At 35.3% G+C, this 27,627-nt stretch overlaps 1 protein-coding gene across 8 annotated transcripts in view; it reads left to right on the forward strand.

Annotated features, from left to right (window-relative positions):
* ST7L (suppression of tumorigenicity 7 like) overlaps positions 1-27,627 on the forward strand; it is a 69,130-nt gene that overhangs the window by 25,514 nt on the left and 15,989 nt on the right. For 7 of the 8 annotated variants that reach the window (XR_004926594.2, XM_078072599.1, XM_036122378.2 and 4 more), the window contains exons 7-12: positions 2,687-2,841; positions 4,356-4,453; positions 4,720-4,834; positions 6,501-6,573; positions 7,853-7,955; positions 25,374-25,524. Coding sequence is in view for 6 of the 8 variants with exons in the window: in XM_078072599.1 (XP_077928725.1) it covers positions 2,687-2,841; positions 4,356-4,453; positions 4,720-4,834; positions 6,501-6,573; positions 7,853-7,955; positions 25,374-25,524 (695 nt within the window). In the remaining 2 variants the exon portion in view is untranslated. Of the gene's footprint in view, positions 1-2,686; positions 2,842-4,355; positions 4,454-4,719; positions 4,835-6,500; positions 6,574-7,852; positions 7,956-25,373; positions 25,525-26,030; positions 26,123-27,627 lie in introns of all 8 variants that reach the window. The other variant, XR_013447982.1, reaches the window with a different exon arrangement.

A 27,627-nucleotide genomic window follows, 5' to 3' on the forward strand; every position in this document is an offset into this window, starting at 1 on the left:
ATGAAGGATTTCAACAGACATTTCTTCAAAGAAGGATTTAAACAGACATTCATATAAATGACCAATAAGCACATGAAAAGGTGCTCAGCATCATTCATAATTAGGGAAATGAAAGTGAAAACAACAGTGACATGCCCCTTCATAAGATGAGTATAACAAAAACAAAAACCTCCAGAAAATACCAAGTGTTTGCAAAAATACGGAGAAATAAGAACCGTCATACATTGCAGAGGAATGTAAAATGGTATCGCCACTGTGGAAAACAGGGCAGCAGCTCCTCAAAAAGATAAAATTAGAACTATTATATGACCCAGCAGTTCCACACCTAGGCATATACTGAAGAGTACTAAAAGCAGGTGTTTACAGCAATATTATTATAGCCCCAAACTGGAACCAACTCAGATGTCCATCAGCTGATTATGATTGGATAAACAGAATTGGTATATTTACACAGTGGTATATTAGTCATAAAAAGGAATGAAATACTGCTCCGTGCTACATGAGTGAACCTTGTATATATATTATAAGTCCCTGAATGACCTACTTTAAAATTAGCCAATTTTAGTATGTGAATTTTACCTTAATTAAAAAAACCCCAACCTTCCTAACAGTGAGATTCATTCAATACTTATAGAATTAATTTCTGTATTAACATCTCCATTAAAAATATTTTTGAACTGGGGCACCTGGGTGGCCCAGTTGTTAAGCGTCTGCCTTCGGCTCAGGTCATGATCCCAGGGTTTTGGGATGGAGCCCCACATCGGGTTCCCTGCTCCGCGGGAAGCCTGCTTCTCCCTCTCCCACTCCCTCTGCTTGTGTTCCCTCTCTCGCTGTGTTTCTCTGTCAAATAAATGAATAAAATCTTAAAATATATATATATATTTTTGAACGAATATAGGAAAGCTCTCAGAGGAAGAACCTCTTTTTATCATATAGTTAAACTGTAATTTAAAATACTTATATTTTGATTCTACTGCATCAATTTATACCCATCTAGATCTTTTAAAAATGTTTTTATTTTGTTATTTAAGAACATTTGAATTGGGCTTAGAATGGCAGTTTGGGAGCCTAGTGTTTAAAGCAGCAATATATCTAATGTTTCAGAGAAATCTGATATATGTAATGGAGAAATCTCTGTTGGTTAGTGAAATTATCATATAGTTCAATTTAGTGTACTATTTGAAGGATGCTGAAATGGTTTGATTTGCATTTTCTGAATTCAAAAGATCCTCCTTGTCCCCAGCGGTTTGATAGCTACCTTGCCATCATTTTTTTTTAAAAGATTTTATTTATTTATTTTTTTAGAGAGACAATGTGAATGGGGGGAGGGGCAAATGGAGAGGGGAGACAGAATCCCAAGCAGACTCCCTGCTGAGTGTAGAGCCCAACGCAGGGCTCAATCTCACGACCCTGAGATCATGACCTGAGCTGAAAAGAAGAGTCCCAGGCAACCCCCCCTTGCCATCATTTTTGTTTCATGCCTGGTCTTATACTTTTGCCAACAATTTCTCTTCTCTTGCTTAAACAGCGTTCAATAGAAATATAACATGAACCATATATGTAACTAAATTTTCTGGTAGCCAGATTTTAAAAGTAAAAAGAAATAGGTGAAATTAATTTAACGAATATATTTTATTTAGCTATATTCCAAATATTAAAATATTATTTTAACATATAATTGATATATTTCTTAAACTATTAAAGTATTTTACATTCTTCTAAGTCTTCAAAATCCAGTGTGCTCGTTACACTGACATCAGATCTCAATTTGGACTAGGCACGTTTCAGGTGTTCAATAACTACATGTAGTGAAGGACTTCAGTACTGGACAATGCAAGCTTAGATAATCAGAACTAGGACATTGTCTCCAGAAAAACTAGGATATGTACTTGCTATTTCTGGGAATGGAAAGGAAACTTTTTCTCTTTTTTACCCCCAAACAAGTTAACTTACCTTATTAGCCAGCTTTTGACATAACTGATACAAAGAGAAATCTTTGTGTTTTAGTGGGATGAAGAAAGGAAACTTGGAGTGAGCCTGGGTGTGATGAGTAAGAGCAGCAGTGTAGGAGGAAAGACTGGAATTCAGACCAAGGAAGTTTTGCTGTAATACGATTGAGGCTAAGTCCAAGAGAGGATGGGGCAGCACGCAGAAGGAAGGCTCAGGGTTGGGAAAAAGGGCTAGCCCTGGAATGATATATTTCAAAGTCAAATGTTAAAAGGTACCTAGTTGGCCATGGGACTTTCTTCTCAATCTTCATCCTCTCCCATACTTGCCCCTGTTAGATGGATATTACAGAGTATATAGTGGCTAAGAGCAGGCATGACCCCTAGAGTATATAGTCCCTTGAACTACTTTTTAGGTAATTCTTTATAGATCTTATTTCCCCCCCTTTCACAAAAGGAAAATATGAGACAAGCAGTTAGAGAATAGATAGAGAAGTAAAGCAGGTAGAAAATAAAGTGAAGAAAAGAAAAGTAGGAAAGGAGAAAAACTGTGGAAACACCAAAAATATACCAATATACCCCTAATAAATTAGAATATTGAGTGAAGGTTTTTTTTCTTCTTCAAGAGATGGAAAATGTAGGTAAAGGTAGGGAAATGTGATGCAGAACAAAGGGCATATCCAAGAGAAAATACTTCTTCACCATTTTACTTAAAATTGCCTTGCTTGCCTTCTTCATAGCTGCGCCACTGCATACGTTCTACTGGCTGAGGAAGAAGCAACAACTATTGTAGATGCTGAAAGATTATTTAAACAGGCACTCAAGGCAGGAGAAACAATTTACAGGCGGTCACAGCAGTGCCAGCACCAAAGTCCTCAGCATGAAGCTCAACTGAGTAAGCAAATTTGAACTGATTTTTACCTGTCTTTTATTTAGCTCCTGCAGTTGGCTCTTTTATGTTTAAGACACAAAACAACAATAATGAAAACAACCCTTAATACTTAGAAGTTAGCTTCTTTTCATAAGAGATAACTAATCTATTCATTATGTCTATAAGCCAGCAAGACAAATAGGCATTAGCTAGAGAATGCTTGTGGAAGGGAACAGATGTGCTTTGGTTATTGAGAGATGTGCTGCTTTGAGACTTAAGGTAATTTATTTCATGTGAGAATTGGGCTGGTCATTGGAGAAGCACAACTCAAAAATATCCAAGATTCAGGAGAGCCTTCTAGTAATGATAAGCAGCTATTACCTTTATCCTCACCCTTCCCCCAAGCAGTAGTAGAAGTACATCATTTGGTGTGCCCTTCAGACTGTATGTACCTCCACACAGTGCCAGGAAGTGACCCCTTTAGTATAACATCCAGTCTACACGTGGCATCAGTTCTTTCTTTCTTTGACTTTTCTCTATGGTATGTTTGAGAACATATGGGCCAAAGCAACTGAGATTCTTTCCTCTCTTAGGGATGCTCTCTCGGTTACTATTGAGATACTTCCACCAAAGATGTTAGAATCTGTAGAGCTGCTGCTTCCTGCTGTTTTTCGTGGCCAGAGGGTTTTAGTTTAATGATTTTGGCAGATAATGGGCAATAAATTGAAATATGTTTACATAATGCATTATCTGCTAGCAGTTAAGTTCTAAATCTTTTGTTTGTGGAAATTAAAATTTGGATAATGTTTTCTCTCCAAACTAAATATTGATGTATACAGTATGTTTCCTTAATGTATGTTGTTATAGCACACAACTGTGGGAATATATAATTTTGCAGTCTGGAACTAATGAAACTACATCTGTGAAAAAGCCATGCCATTTGTCTTTGTATATCTCAAATATGATTCTGAGATAGTTACAGAAATATTTGTGAGCTCTTACTAGAAAGAGTTTTATAGTTTGTTAATTACTAGCTGTTGAGCAAAAGTTCACACTAGCCATGGAGATTTTGTTTTGAACATCTTTTGTTTGTCAGTTCAAACAATAGAGAATATTAAAATAATAGATTGTTTATGCAGTAACTCAAAATAATAGGTCAGAATTAGTTTTTCCTATTAATGTATATATTTCTTTTATGTTAAAATATACTTGTCAAGTTTACACTGATTAATTTATATATAATGTATTCAGATTACTTATTGTTAGAGGCAAAAGTAATTCTATATATATATAGATTTTAAGCTTTTACCATAAAAAACTTCAAACATATACAAAAATAGAACAGTATAATGAACCCCCATTCAATGTTAGTCACCCAAATTCAATAATCATTAATAGTCTTCCATTCTGACACAGTTTAATTTTAATTGAAACTTCCCGGGTAAGCAAATAATTACTTATAGTTAATGGATAATATGTTAATGAAATAGTACTTTGTAATACAAAGTGATAGTTGTGTCATTTTTTTTTTTAAATAGGAAGAGATACCAATGTACTGGTATATATTAAAAGAAGATTAGCAATGTGTGCAAGAAAATTAGGAAGAATAAGAGAAGCAGTAAAAATAATGAGAGATGTAAGTAAGTTTGATGATTGGATGTTTATATTTCTTCCTTCAGAAACTGAAAATGTGGTTTAAGTTGCCAATTATTTTAATGTAAAATCATTGTTTTTTAATTGGTAGTTTTTATAACAAGCTATTTATTAATATACATGTACTTCTAAGGGTTGAGTCTCCACAGTTTTGTTAAGAAACTAAAGAATTTCTACTTTAATGAATCAGATTCAGCTCTATTGAGTTCCTTTGCTATAATTTTAATCTTTTTTCCTTTTAATGTACAGTTGATGAAAGAATTCCCTCCTCTTACCATGTTGAACATCCATGAGAATCTCCTAGAATCACTTTTAGAATTACAGGCCTATGCAGATGTTCAGGCAGTCCTAGCAAAATATGATGGTGAGTGATAATTGACTTAGTTGATAGCATGGTTAAAATATTTTTTTCAATTATGTAATCATAAATTTGATCCTATTCTGGTATTTCTTTGATTTTCTCTTCCCATCTTACTAGTCAGTATTTGGAATCCATGGATACAAGTTATAGTTTCTTCTTTATCAAGACTTTTGGGAGCAAAAGCCTACAAGCAGGAACTTTTCTTCTGTAAAAATTTATTCATTTGTTTATTGAGTGAGGGGCTTGGAATACAATGGTGAACAAGAAGACATGGACTTAGTCCTTGTAGGATTTCCAGTTTAGTAAAGGAACATACAGACAAATGAATAGTAGTTATATTGAAGCATAGTGTGTTAGGTGAGATAATTGGAAAAGTATGGGGTGCTATGGACATAGGATGGTACCTCATTTGTTTTGGAGTGTCAGAGACAGTTAACAGAAGTTGCTTTATGGTATGTATAAGAAATTCAGAATAACATTTTTACAATGCTTTTTGGTTACAAAGTATAATTTGTTATTTCATATGATCAGTATAATAATCTTGTGAGGTGGTAGGACAAGTTTGTTTACTCTTGTTAGTAAAAAGGAAACTGGAGTTGAAGAAGGTTAAGTAATTGGGTAAGGTCCCAGCCAGTAAGTGTGGCAAGCTAACACTTAAATCCAGGTATTCCATTTCTTTGTTTACTAGTCTTCCAATAGTAAGAAGTCAATATATATTGGCTCTTTTTATTATTATACTAAACAGTGCCAGTTCACCACAAATGGAGTTGGGAGAATTTTTAAGAAGCATGACCATTCTCCTCATTCTGAGTGAGGCATCAGCTTTTAACATCCAGATGAAAACATCCTAACTAGCATAATATTTCTGGTCATATCTTTCACTATAACATAGGTACAGGTCACATATTCACGGTTGTTCTGTTGTAAGTTCCTAGCCATTAGCTTGGGAATCCCCATGACTTGGAAAGTTTGAAATGTGTCACACTTGGAAAGAGAAGTTTATTTCTTTTAAACATCTGGAATTCTTACAAGTGCTTCACAATAGTGTAGGCTCATGGAGAAATTTGTGAGAAATTCTTTCCATATGTAACTTATCGGGTGCGTGGCCTGCTTATGATACAGTGAACAGGCTTAGCAACCAAATACAAAAAATCAGATAGGACCTGATTTATTCAAAATAAAATAAAACTAACAACTTAGATATGCTTCTGTATTTTCAGCTGTTTTTATGATTCCCCAGTTTTTACCATTCTAGAATCCTGTAGAAGCTAAAAGCAAATTTATTTCTTTAGTTCTCGATTTGCTGGTGTAACTCTGGAATCTAAAACTTCGAGAGAGTCCACTAGTACTACTCTCCTGATAACATTATTTTGGGCATTCTTTAAGAAAGGATTGATATAATTAATTATATTATAATTCCTGATTCTTTTTTTTATTTTATAAAAAATCCTTTAAGACAATGTAGAAAATACAAAAACATTGGAAGAAGAAAAAATTAAAATCACCTGTTGTATTACCTGGATTTGACTCCTGTTAAATATTTCTTTTTTTTTTTTTTTCCTGAATCTTAGTTTTTATCTGTTGAATTTGTACCAGGAATTATTCTTATTAAAAATTGTCTTAAGATATTTTTTGTGATTCTTACCTAAGTTGAAAATTACAATTACAGATATAAGCCTTCCAAAGTCAGCAGCAATCTGTTATACAGCAGCACTATTGAAGACAAGGACTGTTTCAGATAAGTAAGTATTGAAAACTACAGTAATTCAGAAAGACTACTAAACGCAAGGCGGGTTTCCCCTGCTATCTGAAAGTTCACTTTATGCCACTTCACTTTTATAAAACACTTACATTAATACCTGTGTTTGCTAACCGAAAGAAATCTGAACAGGGTGCTCACATTTATGAAATGGTAATTGCTTCTTCCCTTTACGCCATTCCAGCTTAGGAAAGGTTTCTTAGGAACGCTCTACTTGCAGATCGCAGGGGAAACCTGTATTGTTTTTCACCACTGACTTTAAACAATCCTTTTCCTCCCTATTTCCTTTTTTTTTTTTTTTTTTTTTTTAAGATTTTATTTATTTATTTATTTGAGAGAGAGAGAGAGAGAGAGAAACAGCATGAGAGGAGAGAGGGTCAAAGGGAGAAGCAGGCTCCCCACTGAGCCGGGAGCCGGATGTGGGACTCGATCCCAGGACTCCGGGACCATGACCTGAGCCGAAGGCAGTCGCTTAATCAACTAAGCCACCCAGGCGCCCTCCCTATTTCCTTTTGAATAACCCTTGATCTATCTCATGGGGCTTTGAGGCTTCTTACTAGTGTAGTGAGCACGGTTTTTAGAGCTAAATAAACCTGGATTCCAATTCACAGTCTACTGTATACCAGCTGTGGAACTTTGGGCACGTTAATCAGTTTGAGTCTCTTCCTTTCTGTAAAATGAGAATAATAATACTGTAGCATGGTTGTTTTTGGAGTACATTGTAGCTATGATGATAATAAGGTGTATGGTAGGGAAATAGTTTGATGCTGTCTGTTCTGAGATTATAATTCTAAAGTCTGTTTCCCTTGTCTTTTTGGCTGTCCTTAATGAATTTCTCTTTATTCCACAGATAAGATTTTCAGAAACCAAAGGGCAACCATTTTCTTTCGCCTTAGATTACTATGCCTCAATATGAATTAGAATGGAATATTCACAGTCTGTTTCCTCTCGGTGAAAATTTTATACGAATGTACCTCTATTTCATGAGATTCTCTGGATGTCCCTATGTAGCATTTCTTATTTTATCACCTTTCCCAGAATGTACCAGTGGACTTCTGAAGGCTTTCACTACCTAAATTTGAAGATTTCCATTTCTTATGCTGCCCTTCTTTATATGTTGACCCAAGGGCTTTATTTCATGTTTAGTAGTTATTTGGCTTTGTCTTTGGCTATCACCAGAAACCCCTGCTTCAGGAAGTTAGATTATGATCAAAATCCATGGATTTTTATATTAATTTTTTCATGTTGTGGTTTTCTTACAGATTCTCTCCCGAAACAGCTTCCAGAAGAGGACTAAGCACAGCAGAAATCAATGCTGTGGAAGCAATTCATAGAGCTGTGGAATTTAATCCTCATGTTCCAAAAGTGAGAAATTTTATGATGAAAATGCTACATTTATTTGAGTTTACCAAACTCATGAAAGTATGTAGACCAAAGTTTGGGTCTCTATAATTCTAGTCAGAATTACTTCAGTCTGTTATATATATATATATATATTTTTTTTTTTTAAAGATTTTATTTATTTATTTGACAGAGACAGACACAGTGAGAGAGGGAACACAAGCAGTGGGAGTGAGAGAGGGAGAAGCAGGCTTCCTGCGGAGCATGGAGCCCGATGTGGGGCTCGATCCCAGGACCCTGGGATCATGACCTGAGCTGAAGGCAGACGCTTAACGACTGAGCCACCCAGGCGCCCTGTTATATATTTTTTTAAAGATTTATTTATTTATTTGAGAGAGAGAGCTCGCATGAGCATGCACATTGGGGGCAGAGGCAGAGGGAGAGGGAGAGAGAGCCCTAAGCAGACTCTGCACTGAGTGCGGAGCCTGAGGCAGGGCTCGATCTCATGACCCTGAGATCACAACCTGAGCTGAAACCAAGAGTTGGACACTCAACCGACTGCACCACCCAGGCACCCCAAGTCTGTTAACAATTTTGATACTTATTGACTATAAAGGGAATCTGGAGTTTTCTTTGTGAGAAGGATTTTCATTACAAATTTCATTTCATTAGTTTAATTGATTAATTACAAGTTTAGTTTCTTTAGGCATTCCATGACTATTCAAATTTGTTCTTCTTGTGTTGGTTTTTGTTGTTATATTTTTCTAGGAATTTATTTCATAAAAATTTTGAAATTTATTGGCACAAAGATTTCATAAAATCCTTTCGTTATCTTGTTAATGTTTGCAGGATCAATTGTGATACCCACTGTTTAGTTCCTAACACTAGTTTTTTTATTTTCTTAACCAGATTCCCCAGGGATCTATCAATTTTATTAGTCTTTGCAAAGAACCAAGCTCTGGCTTTGTCAATCCGCTCTACTATTCGTTTCCTGGTTCATTCATTTCTGCTCTTTATGGGCTTTTTTCAACTTTCTTTGGCTCTATTTTATTATTTTTTTATTTCCTGTATCTTTTTGTATAGGTACTTAAATTAACACATTATTTTTCAGCCTTTCTTCTTTCTAAAATATTTGTTCAAGTCGGTAAACCTCTAAGTACAATGTTAACTGCATTGGATAGCAGTATTTTTTGTTTAATTTAATTCAACATATTTTCTAATTTCCATCTTGATTTCCTCTTTCTAAATATATCTTTAGAGATATATTTATTCCATTTAGCTATTTCTTAATTTCCAAACATGTGAAGATTATCTTTTTATCCATGATTTCTAGCATAATTGCATTATGGCCAGAGAACATACTCTATGATTTCACTCCTTTGAAACATTTTTCAATTCTTGAATTTCTGTTTATTTTTCACATCTCCTGTGTTATTTATAGTTTGTGATTCTCTGCCAAAATTTAAAATATACTTTTTTATCTCTTTGAAAATAGTTTAAAGTAGTTATCTTAAAGTCTTTCTCTGATAATCCACATATCTGGAACTTCTGTCTGTTTCTATAATGTGTTTTTTTCTGCTACAATTTCTTCTTGTCTTGCTTTCTCTTTTGCCTGATTTTCTTTGACTATGTACCCGCTATTTTAATGTAAAAAAAATGTAGAAATAACTTGAAACTTCAGATAATAGTATCGTCCTTCAGAGAGGATTTTCTTTGCTCTTAGATGCTTAGAAGAAGCAACCAGCAGGACAGAATCATCTTAATTCAGTTTCAGGGATTGATATTTTCTGGTCTCCCCAGATGACTAGAAACTGGGCTGAAATCCATGAATGTCTGGGTTTATTTCTGGTTCACCCTTATTCCTAGGATGAAGCTTTTCTGGGTCCCAATTCAATCCTGAGGATTTTACTAAGACTCTCACTCTTAGCACACCAGGAACTCCTGACTTTTGTTCCTTTAGCCTTATAAAACTGGCATAAAAAATGAACAGCCTCTTAGCCATCTTGTCCAGAATTGGCAAATGTGGCTTCTCTTATTGCTGCCTTCTTTGGACTGTTTGTTAATTCCTTACCCTTTGTTAATTCTCTGATGTATTTGATTAGGTTTTTAAAAATATTTTGTTGTTTGAGAGGGTTGATCTGAATTATCCAGTCTTCAATTATTGGAAGCAGAAGTTTGAAAATCCTTCTATATGAAATGCTCTGCTCTCTCATGCTGCAGAGTGGTTAAGAGAATGGATTCTGCAACTACACTGCCGAGGTTTGAATTCTGGCTCCACTACTTCCTAGATGTATGACCTGGGACAGGTTACTCAATTTCTCTGGACTTGAGTGACCTTGTGTATAAAATGGGGCTAATAATCATTATCCCTTAGAGTTGTTATTAAGATTAAATGAATTCATATCTTTAAAGTGCTTAGAAGAATGCCTGACACACAGTAAACATTTCAGAAGTGATTTTTAATGTTATTATCCAGGATGGGATAGAAATCTGTTCCCCTGTGCGAAGGTAAGCAGCAGTTATTAATCAGAACTATTCAAATTATTAATCAGAACTATTCAAATTAAATACATCCCTAAGGTCTCTAAAATTTTTATTTATTTTAATTCCCACTCAAAAAAACAAAATCTGCACCCTGCAGTTGTAGACTTGTTTTCTGCTTCAAAAATGCTCTCATGCAAAGTGTATTCTCAGCAGTAACAATTCTGATAATGTGCATTGTGTATTTGTCTTCAAAACTACTGCTGAAGGCACTTGGGTGGAGGGAGGGTAGTAGAAATCCCAGGCATTGCCCTATTTAAATTAAACTGTTAGATAGATAAAATATATTAATCTCCAGATTGAATCTGCTCTAGATAATCTATAATGCTTTTAGGGATACTTTTTTTTTTTTTTTTTACTTTAAACACACACACGAGAAGTTAAAGAAGACCTAAATAAATGGAGATATGTACCATGTACGTGGATTAGAAGACTCAATATTGTTAAGATCACAGGTCTCTCCAAACTGATCTGTAGATTCAATCTAATTCCTATTAAAATCCTATCAGGCCTGTTTGTAGAAATTCACAAGCTCATCCTAAAATTGATAAGAAAATGCAAAGGACATAAAATAGCCAAAACAATTTTGAGAAAGAACAAAATTGGAAGTTACCCAAGTTTACCCAATTTCAAGACCTTTTTAAGCTATAGTAGTTAAAATTATATTGGCATAAATATTAAAATATAGATCAATCGAAGACAATAAATAATCCTGAAATAAACTCACTTAATGATGATCAGTTGATTTTCTTTTTTTTTTTTTTAAAGATTTCATTTATTTATTTGAGGGGTAGAGAGGGTCAGAGAGAGAAGCAGACTCCCCGCTAAGCAGGGAGCCCGATGCGGGACTTGATCTCGGGACTCCGGGATCATGACATGAGCCGAAGGCAGTCACTTAACCGACTCAGCCACTCAGGCACCCCATCAATTGATTTTCAAGAAGAATTCCAAGGCAATGGGTGCCAAGGATAGTCTTTTTTATGGGGCTGGAACAAATGGTGCTGGAACAATCAGTTATCTAGATGGAGGAAAAAAGAAAAAAGAACCCAGACCCTTCCTTCACACCATTTACAAAAATGAAGTCAATATGGAACATAGATCTAAATGTAGGAGGTAAAATTATAAAACTTAGAGAAGGAAACAGAAGAAAATCTTTGTGACTTTGGGTTAGGCAAAGATTTCTTCAAAAACATGATCCATAAAAAAGTGGATAAATTGGACTCCTTAAAGTGTTTGCTCCTCAAAAGACATCATTAAGAAAATGGAAAGCCAAAGACTAGGGAAAAATATTTGCAAGTCATATACTATTAAAGTTCCATATCCAGAACTTATAAAGAACTCTTACAGCTCAATAATAAGAGGACAAACAACTTAATTAAGTTAGCGGGGCGCCTGGGTGGCTCAGTCATTAAGCGTCTGCCTTTGGCTCAGGTCATGATCCCAGAGTCCTGGGATCAAGCCCCGCATCGGGCTCCCTGCTCTGCGGGAAGCCTGCTTCTCCCTCTCCCACTCCGCCTGCTTGTGTTCCCTCTCTTGCTGTGTCTCTCTGTCAAATAAATAAAATCTTTAAAAAAAAAAAAGTAATTAGCAAAGGATTCAATAGTCACTTCACCAAAGAAGATATATGAATAGGTAATAAGCACATGAGAAGATAGCATCATTAGTCATTGGAGAAATACAAATTAAAAGCACAATATGATATTACTCTATACCCACTCAAATGGCTATACTCACAAAGACTGACAAAATCAAGTGTTGGCAAAATGTGGAGAAACTGCATACATTGCTGCTGGGCATATAAATTAGTATAGCTACTTTGGAAACAATTTTGTAGTTAAACATATGCTGGCCTTATGACCCATCAATTTCAGTCCTAGATATCTACCCAAGAGCAATAAAAACTTATGTCATACAGAGACTTGTATGCAAGTGTTCATAATAGTATTATTCACAATAGCCAAAAACTTGAAACAGTCCAAAAACAGGTGAGTGAACAAATAAATTGTAGTTATCTCCATACAATGGAACACTTCTTAGCACTAAAAAGGAACAAACTATAAGTACTTGTAACAACATAGATGGACCTCAAATAGTTTATGCCAAGGAAAGAAACCAGACACAAAAGACAGCATATTATATGATTTCATTAATATGAAATTTCTCGAGCAGGGAAAACAATAGACACAAAAAGCAGATCAGTGGTTCCCTGGAGCTGAGGGTGGGAGTATGGATTGACTGCAGACCAGCGTGAGGGAGCTTTTTGTGGTGATGGTTGCACAACTGTATAAATTCACTAAAAATCATTGAACTGTATACTTACAATGGTGAATTTTGTGATATGAAATACATATCTCAGTAAAACTGTAATGTATAATTTAAGTATATATTTAGTATATAATGTGTATATACTTTAACATTTTTAAATCATTTCTATTTGTAGGTAGAAATTTAAGTATTTTCCCCCAGCTAAACATCAAAGCCAGTTGACAGTTCCACTCTATCAAAATATCTAGCTAAGTAGAATGGTGCTATAAGCCTTACAGTATTGTTTGTGGATACACACTGTAGGCTGGGTATTTTTAAACAGGATCATTATTAAGGTTTTTTGGAGAAAATTTAAGCTCCAACAACTTGGATAATATCCCACCTAAATAACATTGGCGTTACATGAACTGGAGAGCTCTGGTCTGTAAGGCTATTTTTGCTAGGGTTTTACAAGTGATGAAGTATGTACTGATTCAGATTCCTCTTCCACCAATTATGTTCTCTATCCCTGTCTTTCAGCTGGAGCCAAGCAAACATAAAGGGCTGTAGGAGTTTTCTTCCTCAAACTTCAACTGTGGGTTGTGATAGCTTATTTAACCTAATGAACAGTGACCTTTACGTAAATAAATAAATAAATAAATAAATTTAATCTTCTTTTATTTTTACAAATTTATTACACAAATTTGTCAAATGTTGTATGACTCTTACCAGTAAAATGACAAAGGATAAAGCTATTTTAGCAGGAAATATTTTTTGGCAACTCTCCACATAACTACAACAGAAATGGCTGCAGGTCTAGCTGTGCAATTTGTTAAAGCTGGAAACTATTAGAAGCGCAATAGAGAAAGATCACATAAATCTCTTCAGGCTATGAATTCGCTTTAGATATTTCATTAATATTGATTGTTTGTACAGATTTTTTTAATCTACTGAATGAATTTCAGTGTACAGTAACTATGATAGTAATAGCAAAAAATTAGAACAGCATGTTTTCATGGGTTTTGACTTGTTCTTCATTACCTAGCTATGGCTTTGGTTCAAAATTTTTTTTAGTCGCCAAACAAGAAAAAGATTGTGCATCTTTCAGCTACTATAGAAATAGGTTCTTTTTTAAGAGTAGAAAATGTTTCATACCTTTTGACTATTCCACAACACCATGTTTCAGTCATTCTAGTGTCTTGTATCCTTTATTATCCAACCATCAGAGTTTTATAGAAGGTATTCTTTTTTTTAATTGAGATAATTCACATGCCATAAAATTCACCCTTTTAAAGTACAAAATTCAGTGGTTTTTAGTATATTCTTAAGGCTCTACAATCATCATCACTATCTAATACTAGAACATTTTCATTGCCCCAGAATGAAACGCGGTACCTATTAATAGTCACTCCCCATTCTTTTCTTCCCTAATCTCTGGCATCCACTAATCTTTTTTTTTTTTTTTTTAATTTTCATTTATTTATTTATTTATTTATTTATTATTTTTTAAATTTTTTTAAATTTTTTTATTGTTATGTTAATCCCCATACATTACATCATTAGTTTTAGATATAGTGTTCCATGATTCATTGTTTGTGCATAACACCCAGTGCTCCATGAAGAACGTGCCCTCCTCAATACCCATCACCAGGCTAACCCATCCTCCCACCCCCCTCCCCTCTAGAACCCTCAGTTTGTTTTTCAGAGTCCATTGTCTCTCATGGTTCTTCTCCCCCTCCGATTTCCCCCCCTTCATTCTTCCCCTCCTGCTACATTCTTCTTCTTCTTTTTTTCTTTCTTAACATATATTGCATTATTTGTTTCAGAGGTACAGATCTGAGATTCAACAGTCTTGCACAATTCACAGCGCTTACCAGAGCACATACTCTCCCCAGTGTCCATCACCAGTCACCCCATCCCTCCCACCCCACCCCCCACTCCAGCAACCCTCAGTTTGTTTCCTGAGATTAAGAATTCCTCATATCAGTGAGGTCATATGATACATGTCTTTCTCTGTTTGACTTATTTCGCTCAGCATAATACCCTCCAGTTCCATCCATGTCGTTGCAAATAGCAAGATCTCATTCCTTTTGATGGCTGCATAATATTCCATTGTATATATATACCACATCTTCTTTATCCATTCATCTGTTGATGGACATCTTGGCTCCTTCCACAGTTTGGCTACTGTGGACATTGCTGCTATAAACATCGGGGTGCACGTACCCTTTCGGGTCCCTACATTTGTATCTTTGGGGTAAATACCCAGTAGTGCAATTGCTGGATCGTATGGTAGCTCTATTTTCAACTTTTTGAGGAACCTCCATACTGTTTTCCAGAGTGGCTGCACCAGCTTGCATTCCCACCAACAGTGTAGGAGGGTTCCCCTTTCTCCACATCCCCGCCAACATCTGTCATTTCCTGACTTGTTAATTTTAGCCATTCTGACTGGTGTGAGGTGGTATCTCATTGAGGTTTTGATTTGGATTTCCCTGATGGCATCCACTAATCTTCTTTCTCTCTCTGTGGATTTGGAATCAGAATATGTGGCCTTTTTGTGTCTGACTTAGCATAATGTAGCATGTATCAATACTTCATTCCTTTTTATGGCTGAATAATATTCCATTGTATGGATAAGACTACATTTTCTTTATTCATCAATTGATGGCCATTCGGGTTGGTCCCACTTTTTGGCTATTTTGAATAATTATGCAATGAATATTCATGTGCACGTTTTTTTGTGAACACGTGGTTTCACTTCTTGGCTATAAACCTAGTAGCAGAATTGTTGGATCATATGGTAATTCCATGTTTAACTTTTTGAGAGACTTCCAAACTGTTTTCCAAAGTGGGTGCACTGTTTTACATTCCCACCAGCAATGTGTGAGGGTTTCAACTTCCATACATCCATGCCAACACTTGTTATTATTTGTCTTTTGATTATAGTTATCCTAGTAGGTGTGAACGGTGTCTCGTTGTGGTTTGGGTTTGCATTTCCTTAATGACTAATGATGTCAAACATCTATCTTTTAATGTGCTTTTTGGCCATTTGTATGACTTCTTTGGATAAAAGTTTATTCAAATCCTTTGAACACTTTTAATTTGTCTTTTTATTGTAGAAGGTATTCTTTAACATTATTCTTATGGTAAGCTATTGACACTCTTGACTGATATGGTCCAAAACCATTATGAATCTCCATAGTTGAAAATACCACTGTAACATAACTTCACCCCTGAAATGTAAATACGAGGATAGGTCATGAACCTTGCTGAGATATGAATGCTGAAGAGTCAGGGTTACTCATTAGATAAGTTACTCACATGTGTGCACAAGCCTCAGAGCACATGATTCAGATTTGTGCCTTAGCAAAATGATGGCTTTATAAGTCATGGATGTTTAGAGATACCATAGATGATTGAAATTGTAAGTATTAAATCCATGTCAGTGACCTATATAGATGTGATTGTTGACCTATTATACTTTACATATTAATTAAAATAGTATTGTCCCCAGCTTTAACTTAGAATCTAAAAATAGCTAGCTGCAATATTTCATTGAAGGTTTGTTTCCTAAGCATACTACCACCAAATTCTTCTAAATTTTACTGTTTTTATATTTAAATTTGAAATAATTATCTTTTTAAAAAGATTATTTATTTTAGAGAGAGAGAGTGTGCGCCAGAGCAATAGTGCAGGGGAGAAGGGCAGAGGGAGAGGAAGAGAATCTCAAGCAGACTCCATGCTGAGCACAGAGCCCAACGCAGGGCTTGATCCCACAATCCATGGGATCACGACCTGAGCCAAAACCAAGAGTTGGACGCTTAACTGACTGAGCCACCCAGGGGCCCCTGAAATAATTATCTTAAAAACAAAACCACAGGAATGCCTGGGTGGCTCAGTCGGTTAAGCATCTACCTTCGGCTCATGATCCCAAGGTCCTGGAATTGAGTCCCGCATCGGGCTTCTTGCTGAGCAGGGAATCTGCTTCTCCCTCTACCTGCCACTCCCCCTGCTTGTGCTCTCTCTCTCTCTGACAAATAAATAAGATCTTAAAAAAAAAAAATCACAGAATAGAAAGTCCAGAAATATATCCACATGTATAGTGTCCATTGATTTTTTTTTTTTTTAATCAAAATTTCTGTTTGTATTTTTGCAACTGATTTGTTTGGCAAAGGATTCCTATTCAGAATATATATATAGTGTGAAAAATGACCAAAAGCCTTGAACAGATACTTCATAAAAGAAGACATTGGAATGTCCAATAAACACATAAAGATGTGCTCAACATCATTAGTTATCAGGGAAATGCAATATAAAATCACAAGGTGCTGCTTCACACCTACCAGAATGGCTATAATTAAAAAGACTGATAAAATGTTGGTAAGATTGTATAACAATTAGAGCTCTGACACTTTGCTGCTAAACGTATAAAATGATACAACCACTTTAGAAAACTATTTGGCAATTTCTTATAAAGTTAAGCGTATATCTCACTTCTGTGAGCCAGCAATTCCACTCCAAGGTATAGACCCAAGAGAAATGAAACTGTATTTTTCCAAAAAGAATGTGAATGTTCATAACAGCTTTATTCATGATAGCCCCAAACTGGAAACAACCCAGATGTGCATTAACAAGTAAATGGACAAATTGCGATATATTTATTTAGTGGGATACTATTCAGCAATAAAAAGAAAGAACTGATACAAGTAAAATACGATTGAATCTCAAAAATACAGTATGGTACAGAAGAGTACAAGATGAATGATTCTACTCATGTGACGTTGAAAGGTGAACTGTGCTGGGAAGAAATCAGAATAGTAGTTACCTAAGGTGGTCAAGGCAGAGAGTTAACTGGAAAGGAGAACTTTCTGGGGTGATGAAAGTATTCTATGTCTTCATTTGGGTGTTACTTGTCCTCATTTGTCAAAACTAATTGAATTGCAGGAGTTAGGTCTGTGCATTTTACTGTTTTTAAATTATACCTCAGTAAAGAAAAAGAATTTGACTCAGCATGGAAAGCACTGTCAAAGTATCATGCCTTCTGATTAAATGCAATGATCTGTATGAAGCACTTAACACAGTGTCTGAGTATCAGGCAAGAGTATTGATCATGGCGAGTATTGTTTTATTATACCTCCACTGCCATTTTCTCTTCCTGTTTAAGCTGTTCTGTATGCACTCTTTTCTTGTGAATATTATTTTAGTGCTTATTGGCCTTAGCATGTGTCAAATTTGGGGATTTTGTTGAGACAAGGTAAAGGTGAAGTAATTGAGACAGTTAGGAATTAACTAATTTGAATTAGTTAATACCCTGAAAATAATTTATTTTGTGTCTGGCAGGAGAAGCTCTTGAGGGAAGAGTAAAGTAGAACATTTAAAAACAAAATAACAAACTTGAGCACATGTTTCAGAATATGTTATCTGTAGCTTTTAAAAATCATTATTTCTTATTTTACAAAAAAAGCTGTTTTGGGTTGCCAAGAAACCAGACCATGCCTGGAGGTTTCTTTAATTGCAAGGGGAATTTTAAAAATAAATTGATACAGAAAAGGAAAAATCCATTCTGGTTGATCAGAAATTGAAGCATGAAGGATGTTCTGAGTCCCATCCACTAACAGAAGATACCAGCTCTTTAGCAGCAAGCTTACATTTCATTGGCCAAACTATCTCTATTATAGCAGCATATATGAAGGATAAAAGAGGGAAACGTGCACTTGATGGAGACTTAATGGTATGGCAGGAATCAAAGGAGAAATGGGAAGTGGTGTTGAAATCTCTGACCCAAACTTAGGGCACAGAAAAGCACTATACCTTTCTGTTGTATTATGCTCTGGCCTAGGTGGACGAGTAGATATATAAAATGCTTATCTCTTGAGGTACTGCTCTGTAGGATGATATGGAAAGGAGTTTTCCTGTGGCAAATGCCCTCTCTAGTCTCCCTTCCTTTTCTTTTCAACATAAGATCACTTTCTCTTTGCTCCTGAGGCTGCCAGGAGTATTATGTTTTATTTCAATTTATTAATGTAGCAATTCTGTTTACTTTCTTTCTGGGAACTGTCTTTAGTCTCCCCCCTAATACACATCCATGTGGACTCTTTGCATTCAAGCTGCCTGCCCAATCTCATAGAATGTGCACTGAGAAAACTAATTGCAGAGATAAATTGGTTCTTGATGTGCATGACTGATCAAGAGCAAAGTACCTTAATTTCAGATGCCTTCAGAGAGATTTTTCTTTAACCTCTGCTTTTAAGAGGAAGATTATAAAGTATTATCATTACTTCAGGTCAGAATTATATTGCTTTTGGTCAAAAGCTGTTGTAAGATTTACAAAGTAATAGAAACGAAGTAATCTAAAGATAAATTATGAAGATCAAAGCAATTCAAAATTAAAGTGAATTTGAGTGTAAGCATAGGTATGGTTTTAGAGTAAAAAAGGCCTCAGACCATACATCATTTATGTCTTTTTTTTTTTTAACTACTAAAATAGCTTTAATTTTTTTTTTTTAATTTTTAGGGAAAAGCAAGAGACTTGAGTGTCATTTGAGTATGTTATCCATAGTTGGATACAAATTGTTCCAACAATTTCGGTTCTGTTCCAGATATAACAGTAGAGTGATTGATTTGGAGGTAATACGGAAGGTCCTGCAGCATATACTAGGTACCAGCCTTGGTTTATATCTTCAACTGTATTTTATTTGCTGATAATTTCCAAACCTGTATGTTTTAACTCTGGCTTCCTTCCTTGTCTATAGACTTGTATTTCTATCTAGTTGTGGAAATTTTTACCTGGATATCTGATAGGTACCTCAGCCACTTCAATGTGTCTCAAACTGAATTTTTAAAAAAAGATTTTATTTATTTATTTGAGAGAGAGAGCAGGCAGAGGAGCAGAGGGAGAGGGACAAGCAGACCCTGTGTTGGGCGCAGAGCTGACGCGGGGCTCGATCTCACGACCCTGAGATCGTGACCTGAGCTAGAATCAAGAGTCAGATGCTTAACCAACTGAGCCACCCAGGTGCCCCTCAAACTGAATTTTTTAAATCTTATTTTTAAGTGTCTTCTCCAGTTTGCCTGTCTTTCCTTATTTCTGTATTTTGATTTATGGCTTCACTATCATCTTCTCATCATTAAGCTTTACTTCTGCCCTTCCCAAACTGCCAACTCATAATCTTTTTGAAATGTCTTTCAGATCTAGCCATCTACTCCATCCTCTCTGTCACTGACCAGTGTAGGCCCTCACTACCTGCTCTTTAAAAAATTATCATTATTATTATAAAAGTAATGAGTGCTTCATAAAAAAGAAATCAGACCCTTCAGAAGTTTATAAAATAAAAAATCCAATTCTACTTCTTTCATGTAACTACTGTTTCTGTTTGGTTTATATTATTGCCAGACATTTTCTATGCATTTCTAAACACAGGTAAAGATATAGAAATAATCTCAAATACTTTCCATCTTTTGCTGGGGTGATTAAAACATATGTCTCAGTAGTCTCCCTGCCATAATCCTATCTCCATACTGGCCATCACCAGAGCTGTCTACCTAAATAGCAAAGCTGCTCTGCTTAAAGAGCCCTCTTTGTTCCCTATCACCTGTCAGATAAGGACCAACCCCTTAGTATTGCATATACAGAAACCCTTCACAGTCTGGGCCTGGCATCTGTCTCCAACCTTATTCCTTGCTGCTTCTGCTTTGCTCCTTATCTTATTATTCCCTGGATTGGTCATGTCTCATCATGTCTCCCTACCTTTGTACATATGCTTAATTTCTTCTCTACATGGCAAGTTTCTACTCATTCTTCAGGATCTTGCTCATCTGTTGCCTCTTCTGTAGAGGTGTCTTTACCATTTTTCCCAAGCAGAGATAATGGCTCTCTCTTCTCCATTCCTTCAATGCCTTAATCATATCTTGGCTTTGGTTTGGTTTTGTTTGTTTTTTGGTCTGTTTGTATGTCTCTTCCTTAGTTCCCTAAAAAGCAGAACTCTTGTTTTACATATCATTTTATGTTTGAAACTCTGCTTAATGCGTAACAGGCTTCAGTAGATGTTTGGTAAATAGACATGTCTGTACTTTGGACTTATTTTGCTATAAAGACCTAAGTTAGACAAACCAAGTTAAACAAAGTAAAATTTTAGATCCCATCACTTTTTGGGGAATTTTGAAGCCGTTTTACTTAACGTTCTTATGAGTTTCACTTAATGTTATTATTTTTGGCCTTTTAAGAATGGTAGTACAATTTCAGCATGACCTTATTTCTTATAAAATAACTCAGCTTTTTTTTTTTTTTAAGATTTTATTTACCTGAGAGAGAGAGCATGAGAGGGGGGAGGGTCAGACGGAGAAGCAGACTCCTCGCTGAGCAGGGAGCCCGATGCAGGACTCGATCCCAGGACTCCAGGATCATGACCCAAGCTGAAGGCAGTCACCCAACCAACTGAGCCACCCAGGCGCCCCAAAATAACCAGCTTTTAGTGGAACACTATATAACAATTAAAAATAATGAGTTAGATCTATATAGAGATAAGAAGAGATGTACAAGATATACTGTGAAGTAAAAAGTGAGTTCCATAAAAGTTTGATCCTGTTTTTAAGGATGTTATGTGTAAAGAAATCCAGACAAATATAAATTAGATTATCCTTTTCTCTTTATTCTTTTATTCTCTAGTCTTTTTTTAAAAAAGATTTTATTTATTTTATTTTAGAGAGAGCACAAGAGTGTGAGCAGGGGGAGGGGCAGAGGGAGCAAGCAGACTCCGAGCTGAGTGTGGAGCCCAACGTGGGGCTCCATCTCACAGCCCTGAGAACATGACCTGAGCTGAAACCAAGAGTCAGATGCTCAACTGACTGAGCCATCTAGGCGCCCCTATTCCCCAGTCTTTTAATATAGTATTTCTACTATGTAATTCTGCAGTGTTTGAATTTTTATGCACTAAGCATGTACTTTCAGAAGCAGAAAAAAACCCCAAACCAAACCAACCACTTTTCAGTTTTCAACCTTTCATATTCTTTTTTTTTTTTTTTTTAAAGATTTTATTTATTTGAGAGAGAGAGCATGAGAGGGAGGAGGGTCAGAGGGAGAAGCAGACTCCCCACTGAGCAGGGAGCCCGATGCGGGACTCGATCCCGGGACTCCAGGATCATGACCTGAGCCGAAGGCAGTCGCTTAACCAACTGAGCCACCCAGGCGCCCCAACCTTTCATATTCTTATTCACAGAAAAATAAAGTCTAGGTAGCAAAAGTTTATTTTGTTTTGTTTTTAGTTTGCCCAGAGAGTTAAAAAATATCTTTAAGAAAAAACTGAAATATAAACATGAGTCTGAAGACATTTTAGCTGTATATATCAGATCAGGTCAGTTAGTAAGTGTCTAAGTGCCTACTTTGGGAGTGGAGTGTGCCAGGTGCTATAGTAGAATATGAAGGATGTGGTTTCTATTGTGTAGTTACTTACAGCTTATGCTGGGTAGCAGAAATTCCTGAGTAGCATTTTGTGAAGGAAATAAGTTATAATCCTATAATTACCTACTTTAAAGATATCTTCCTTAAACGGAAAATTTTCCCTTATATTTTGAGAGTGGAACTTTATTTCAGTGTCTTATTATAAACTGAAACATAAGAATTGCTTTGTTTTAAAGTCAAATTGGAAAGGACATTTGCTTGTAGGTGAGATGTAATGAAAAATAAGATAGCATAAGAAGATTTTTTTTAATGATTAAATGGCAAAGATTTTAAAATATAACTCCTGAAGTCAGTTCCTAATAAACATGCCATATGTGTTTGACTATCTGAATTGTCACTCAGATCATTAAACTGAAAATATATAGTTGCTGTTCAAAAAAGTATTTTCTTGACATATTTAGTTGATATTTTCTCTAAGTTTGAATAATTGTTAAGTGAATATCTTTGGCTTACCAATTGCTAAGTGGCTACCAAGGTAGGTTTAATTTAAAGTTTCAGGGTTCTAAAACTCATTGAAAATAATTTGGGATACTTTGTCTCTTCTACCTGTAAAATGAAGTAGAATTTTAATAGAAAGGACTTGGTTTACGTATTAAAACAGTTTTCGTCTGAAAATGAGATACTCTTTTTATGATGGAGATTCCATTGTGACTGCTGCTTTTTTTTTTTTTTTTTTTTTTGCTTCCTACTGAAGAAGCTCTTAGTGCACTTGCTAAGAACATAAGGAGTCATGTCAGAGGTCAGCTATTTGAGTCCATTTTCCCACAGCCGCCTGGTGCGAGTGATCTTTTACTGTGTTTTAAAAAAATGGGCAAGGATTAGAGAGGATTAGAAAGAATATTACCCTCCTGAATATAGGCCCAAGGCACTAAGGGGAGAGAACCCAACCAGGCAGCAAATGGGCTTTGCTTGACCAGGACACAACCTCTGCTGCATTCCTTTAAGAAACTGAATGGGAAATGTTAAGTCCCCAAACTGGATTAGTAAATAATCTCATAGCTTGTGACATCTGCTAAAATAAATTGATGAGCAGACTGCATTCTTACACTTTGAGGAGAGAGCCAGAGACATCAAGATTAACTATTATTTTTTTTTTCCAGCTTTATTGAGGTATAGGAGTAAGAGTAATTAAAGATGGGCATTAAGCTCAGTGAGTGTTGGAAAGGCACATTTCATAAAAAAGAAAAAATTATTTTAGATATATTAATACAGTGCATACATATATATTGATTAATAACCTAAGGCTCAATTTTGAAACCACCACACTTTTTTGTTTCTTCCTGCTTGTAGCAGTTTTACAGTGTTTCACAAGTTTCAGCTCAAATTTATGTTGTTTATCTCCTTAGTTTGTGTAACAACCTGAGGAACTTAGAATTTGAAGTTTGAGAATGTATCATTTACAACACTTCTTAGAAGTGTTTCTCTTTCTATATTTTATAACAGAAGTTAAGTGGTTTGGACCTTACGACACATAATTTGGTATCAAGTTATGTAGCACCGAAGAGGTTGTTTCAAACCAGTCTAGTAGGGGAAATGTACTCTGGGTTTAGTCTTTGGAGGAAGTATTTAGCTAAGTGTTTTTTGAAAAGTTTTGTTTTAAGTTGACCACTTTAATAGTAAAGATGATGTACAAGTGGTTAATTTTGTGTCTTTTTTCATGGAATTAGTACATTTAATTATACTGCTTTTGTTGTGGATTATAATATTAAGGCAAGTATTTTCTTCAAGACTTTAAGATATCATTTAATTTCATATGTGAATAAGAACTGATAGGCCGTAACTTCTTTAAGAGGCACACTCACTAATTCCTTAAACGTGTCTTGCTCTAAGCATTCTTAGCCTCGTTCAAGTTGGCCTGTATTCCAACCCGCTGTTTCCCTACCCCACCACCCAGTCTGTTCATCTACATTTTACACATCTTTATATGTCAGTTCATATCCCCAATTCCATCAAGTGGTTTATTTTCAACTCCTAAATCATAATTAATACCTCCTGAACATATAGTTACCACATGACCCAGCACTTCCATTCCTAGGTATATACCCAAGAGAGATGAAAACATATGTTCCAATAAAAACTTGTGCATGAATGTTTATCGCAGCATTATTCATAATAGCCAAAAGATGAAAACAACCAAATGGTCACCAAATAATGAATGGATAAACAAATGTGGAATGTCCATATGATGGAATATTACTCAGCCACAAAAAGGAACAAGGTGCTGGTATGTGATGTAACATGGACGTACCTTGAAAACGCTGTGTGGGGTGAAAGAAACCGGTTACAATAAACCATATATTATGTGAGTCTTTTTGTATAAAATAGCCAGAACAGGCAAATCTATAGAGATGCAAAGTAGATTAGTGGTTGCTTAGGGGGAATGGGGGTTAGAGGGTAATAACTAAAGAGGATGGGGATTCTTTTTGCCGTGGTGAAAATGTTCTAAAATTGACTGTGGTAATAGTTGTACTTATCTGTGAATATACTAAAAACTATTGAGTTGTACACTTTTTTTTGAGTCATATACTTTAAATGGGTGAATTGTAAAATATGAATTATATCTCAATAAACCTATTATAAAAAAAGCTGAAAAAATTAATATCTTCTATCCAAATTCTTATATACACTGTTTATACCTCTAATAAAGCACTCAGCATAGTCTTATTATAATCATTAACTTAAGAAATCTGTCTTTCTATTACAGTAGGAAGCTCCAGAGAATCTAGTGTTTCCTAACATAGTGCTTTGCTCTCAGTAGATATTAATTTAATTGAACTTATTCACAATTAAGTTCTTCCACCTATAAGATGGGAATGAGAGAAAAAAAGAATTGAATGTCACCACAAAATGTTGTTCCAAAATTGTATTTTATGATTTTTATACTTAATTCTCTTTTGGAAAAATAGATATTTGCTCTCACATTATTTCCTCAGCTTGAATTTCCATTATGTATTTAGCAAGGTCATACGTAAGCCGTTTATCACCTTATTTTTGCCCTTAGGAATATTCTGATCTTTGGAATTTGCATAGATGAGCATTTTATACACATGCTATCAGTGTGACCCTCTTGTCATCTCAACTAGCTTAATATTTGTTTTTTAACATAAAATTTGAATCTACATTTTTGTGGGTGTTTGAACTTAACGTAATTTAATTTTTCGTTTTTCTGTGGTGTGTCTTTGTGTGTGTTATCTTTCTAGTACTTACTAGAGATGAAAAGTCTAATTTTACCTCCAGAGCACATTCTGAAGCGGGGTGATAGTGAAGCAATCGCCTATGCTTTCTTCCATCTTCAGCACTGGAAGAGAATAGAAGGTGCTCTTAATCTGTTACAGTGTACGTGGGAAGGCAGTAAGTATTCTTTTCCAAATGTACCGCTAATCTCTCGGACTATTCACTGCATTCCCAGGCAGCCTTTTTAAATCAGATTGTCTGAGTTTCCCTAAGTATTGTTGTTCAGATTGGTTTCAAAGTGAACCCAGAGGTGTTTATTTGGTTTATTGGTAGGAGAAATTTAATGTACTTATACTGATGCCACATTTAGGAAGAGCAAAATGAGAAACTGTTACAGTATTCTGCCATATGTTCATTTAAGTTACATATTTGTAAGGAAAGAAAATGAAAACTTACATCTCTTGGTTTATAGGCTTTTTAATGTGGTTGAGTTATTGTTCTAGTATTTTTTAAATTGGACTTTTGTTTAATTTTCAGATGTTTACATCATGAACTATTTTCTTCACAACTAATATCAACTCTTGTTCTTTTTTTTAAATCTATTTTTTTATTATGGTAAAATACACATAACATAAAAGTTACTATTTTAACCACTTTATTTATTTTTTATTGTTTTTTTAAAGATTTTATTTTTAAGTAATCTCCACACCCAACGTGGGGCTCGAACTCAAAACCCTGAGATCAAGTCGCACACTCTGCCGACTGGGTCAGCCAGGTACCCCCATTTTAACAGTTTTAAAATGTATGGTTCAATGGCATTATGTAATTCACATTGTTGTGCAACCATCACCATCATCTATCCCTAGAGCTTTTTCATCATCCCAAACTGAAAATTCTGTACCCATTAGACAATGACTCCCCATTCTTCCCCTCTCCAGCCCCTGGCAACCATTCTACTTTCTGTCTCTATGAGTTTGACTAGTCTAGATATCTTCTATAGTGGAATCATACAGTATTTGTCTCATTAAATCAGGCTTACTTCACTTAGCATAATGTAGCATGTGTCAGAAAAACATCCCTTTTTAGGGCTGAATAATATTCCATTGTATGTATATACTCTACTTTGTTTATACATCCATCTGTCAGTGGACATTTGGGTTGTTTCCACCTTTTGGTTATTATGAATAATGCTGCTGTGAACATGGGTATTACAAGTATTTGTTCAAGTTCCTGCTTTCAGTTCTTTTGAGTATATACCTAGAAGTGGAACCTGTAGATTATATAATTCTGTTTAATTTTTTGAGGAACTGTCTTACTATTTTCTATGGCACCTGTACCATTTTATATTCCACCAGCAATGCACAAGGGTTTCACTTTCTCTGTATCCTTGCTAACATTTGTTCTTTTTTTTTTTAATAATAGCCATACTAATAGGTGTGAAGTGGTATCTCATTGTGGTTTTGATTTGCATTTTCCTAATAATTAATGTTGTTGAGCATTTTTTTTATGCGCTAATTGACCATTTCTGTGTCTTCTTTGGAGAACTAGATTGTTTTTCAAGTAACTACCAGATCTCTTATTTGTAACTTCTTAAAATCACTTAGAAAATGAAAAAGCTTAACCAAAATATTTTGTCAGTTGAATTCTTATAATGATTGTCTTGGAAAGTACACTCCTGCTATCAATAGAAATTCAAAAATAAATTCAATACTCATTAACTAGAATTGGTTAACCCCCTCAGTTCCCAAACTTTGTAATGAGGCACCTTGGGGCATTGTAGCAAATTCACAAAAGTGTCATGGGATATTTTAAAAATTTCAGTGGAAACACAGCAATACTCAACATCTGTCAAGCATCATTCAAGCTGTTAGCTCTGCATAGTTCAAGGTTTCACCATTAGGTGGCTCTCCATTCTGTATTTCTTTTGATGTTGTCATAGCTTTGCAAAGCTGGGTTTTTCTTAATTGCTATGATTAAAAGAACTACCACACAAAAAAATCAGTGTGGAACAGGAAATGAGGATGGCGGTGTCCAATCTGATTCCAAGGTCTGAAAAGTTATGTGGTGTCCAACAGGTACATACATCCCATTAGTAAGAAAAGGTGATTGTTTAAAAATGAAATAATTAGAGGCGCCTGGCTGGTTCAGTCAGTAGAGCATGCTGCTCTTGATCTTGGGGTTGTAGGTTCAAGCCCCACATTGGGTGTTAGAAATTACTTAAAAAAATAAAGTCTTTTTAAAAAATGAAATAATTATTTTTCCCTTTAATTGACATATATA

The sequence above is a fragment of the Halichoerus grypus genome, chromosome 5, assembly GCF_964656455.1.
Source record: "Halichoerus grypus chromosome 5, mHalGry1.hap1.1, whole genome shotgun sequence".
NCBI lineage: Eukaryota > Metazoa > Chordata > Mammalia > Carnivora > Phocidae > Halichoerus > Halichoerus grypus.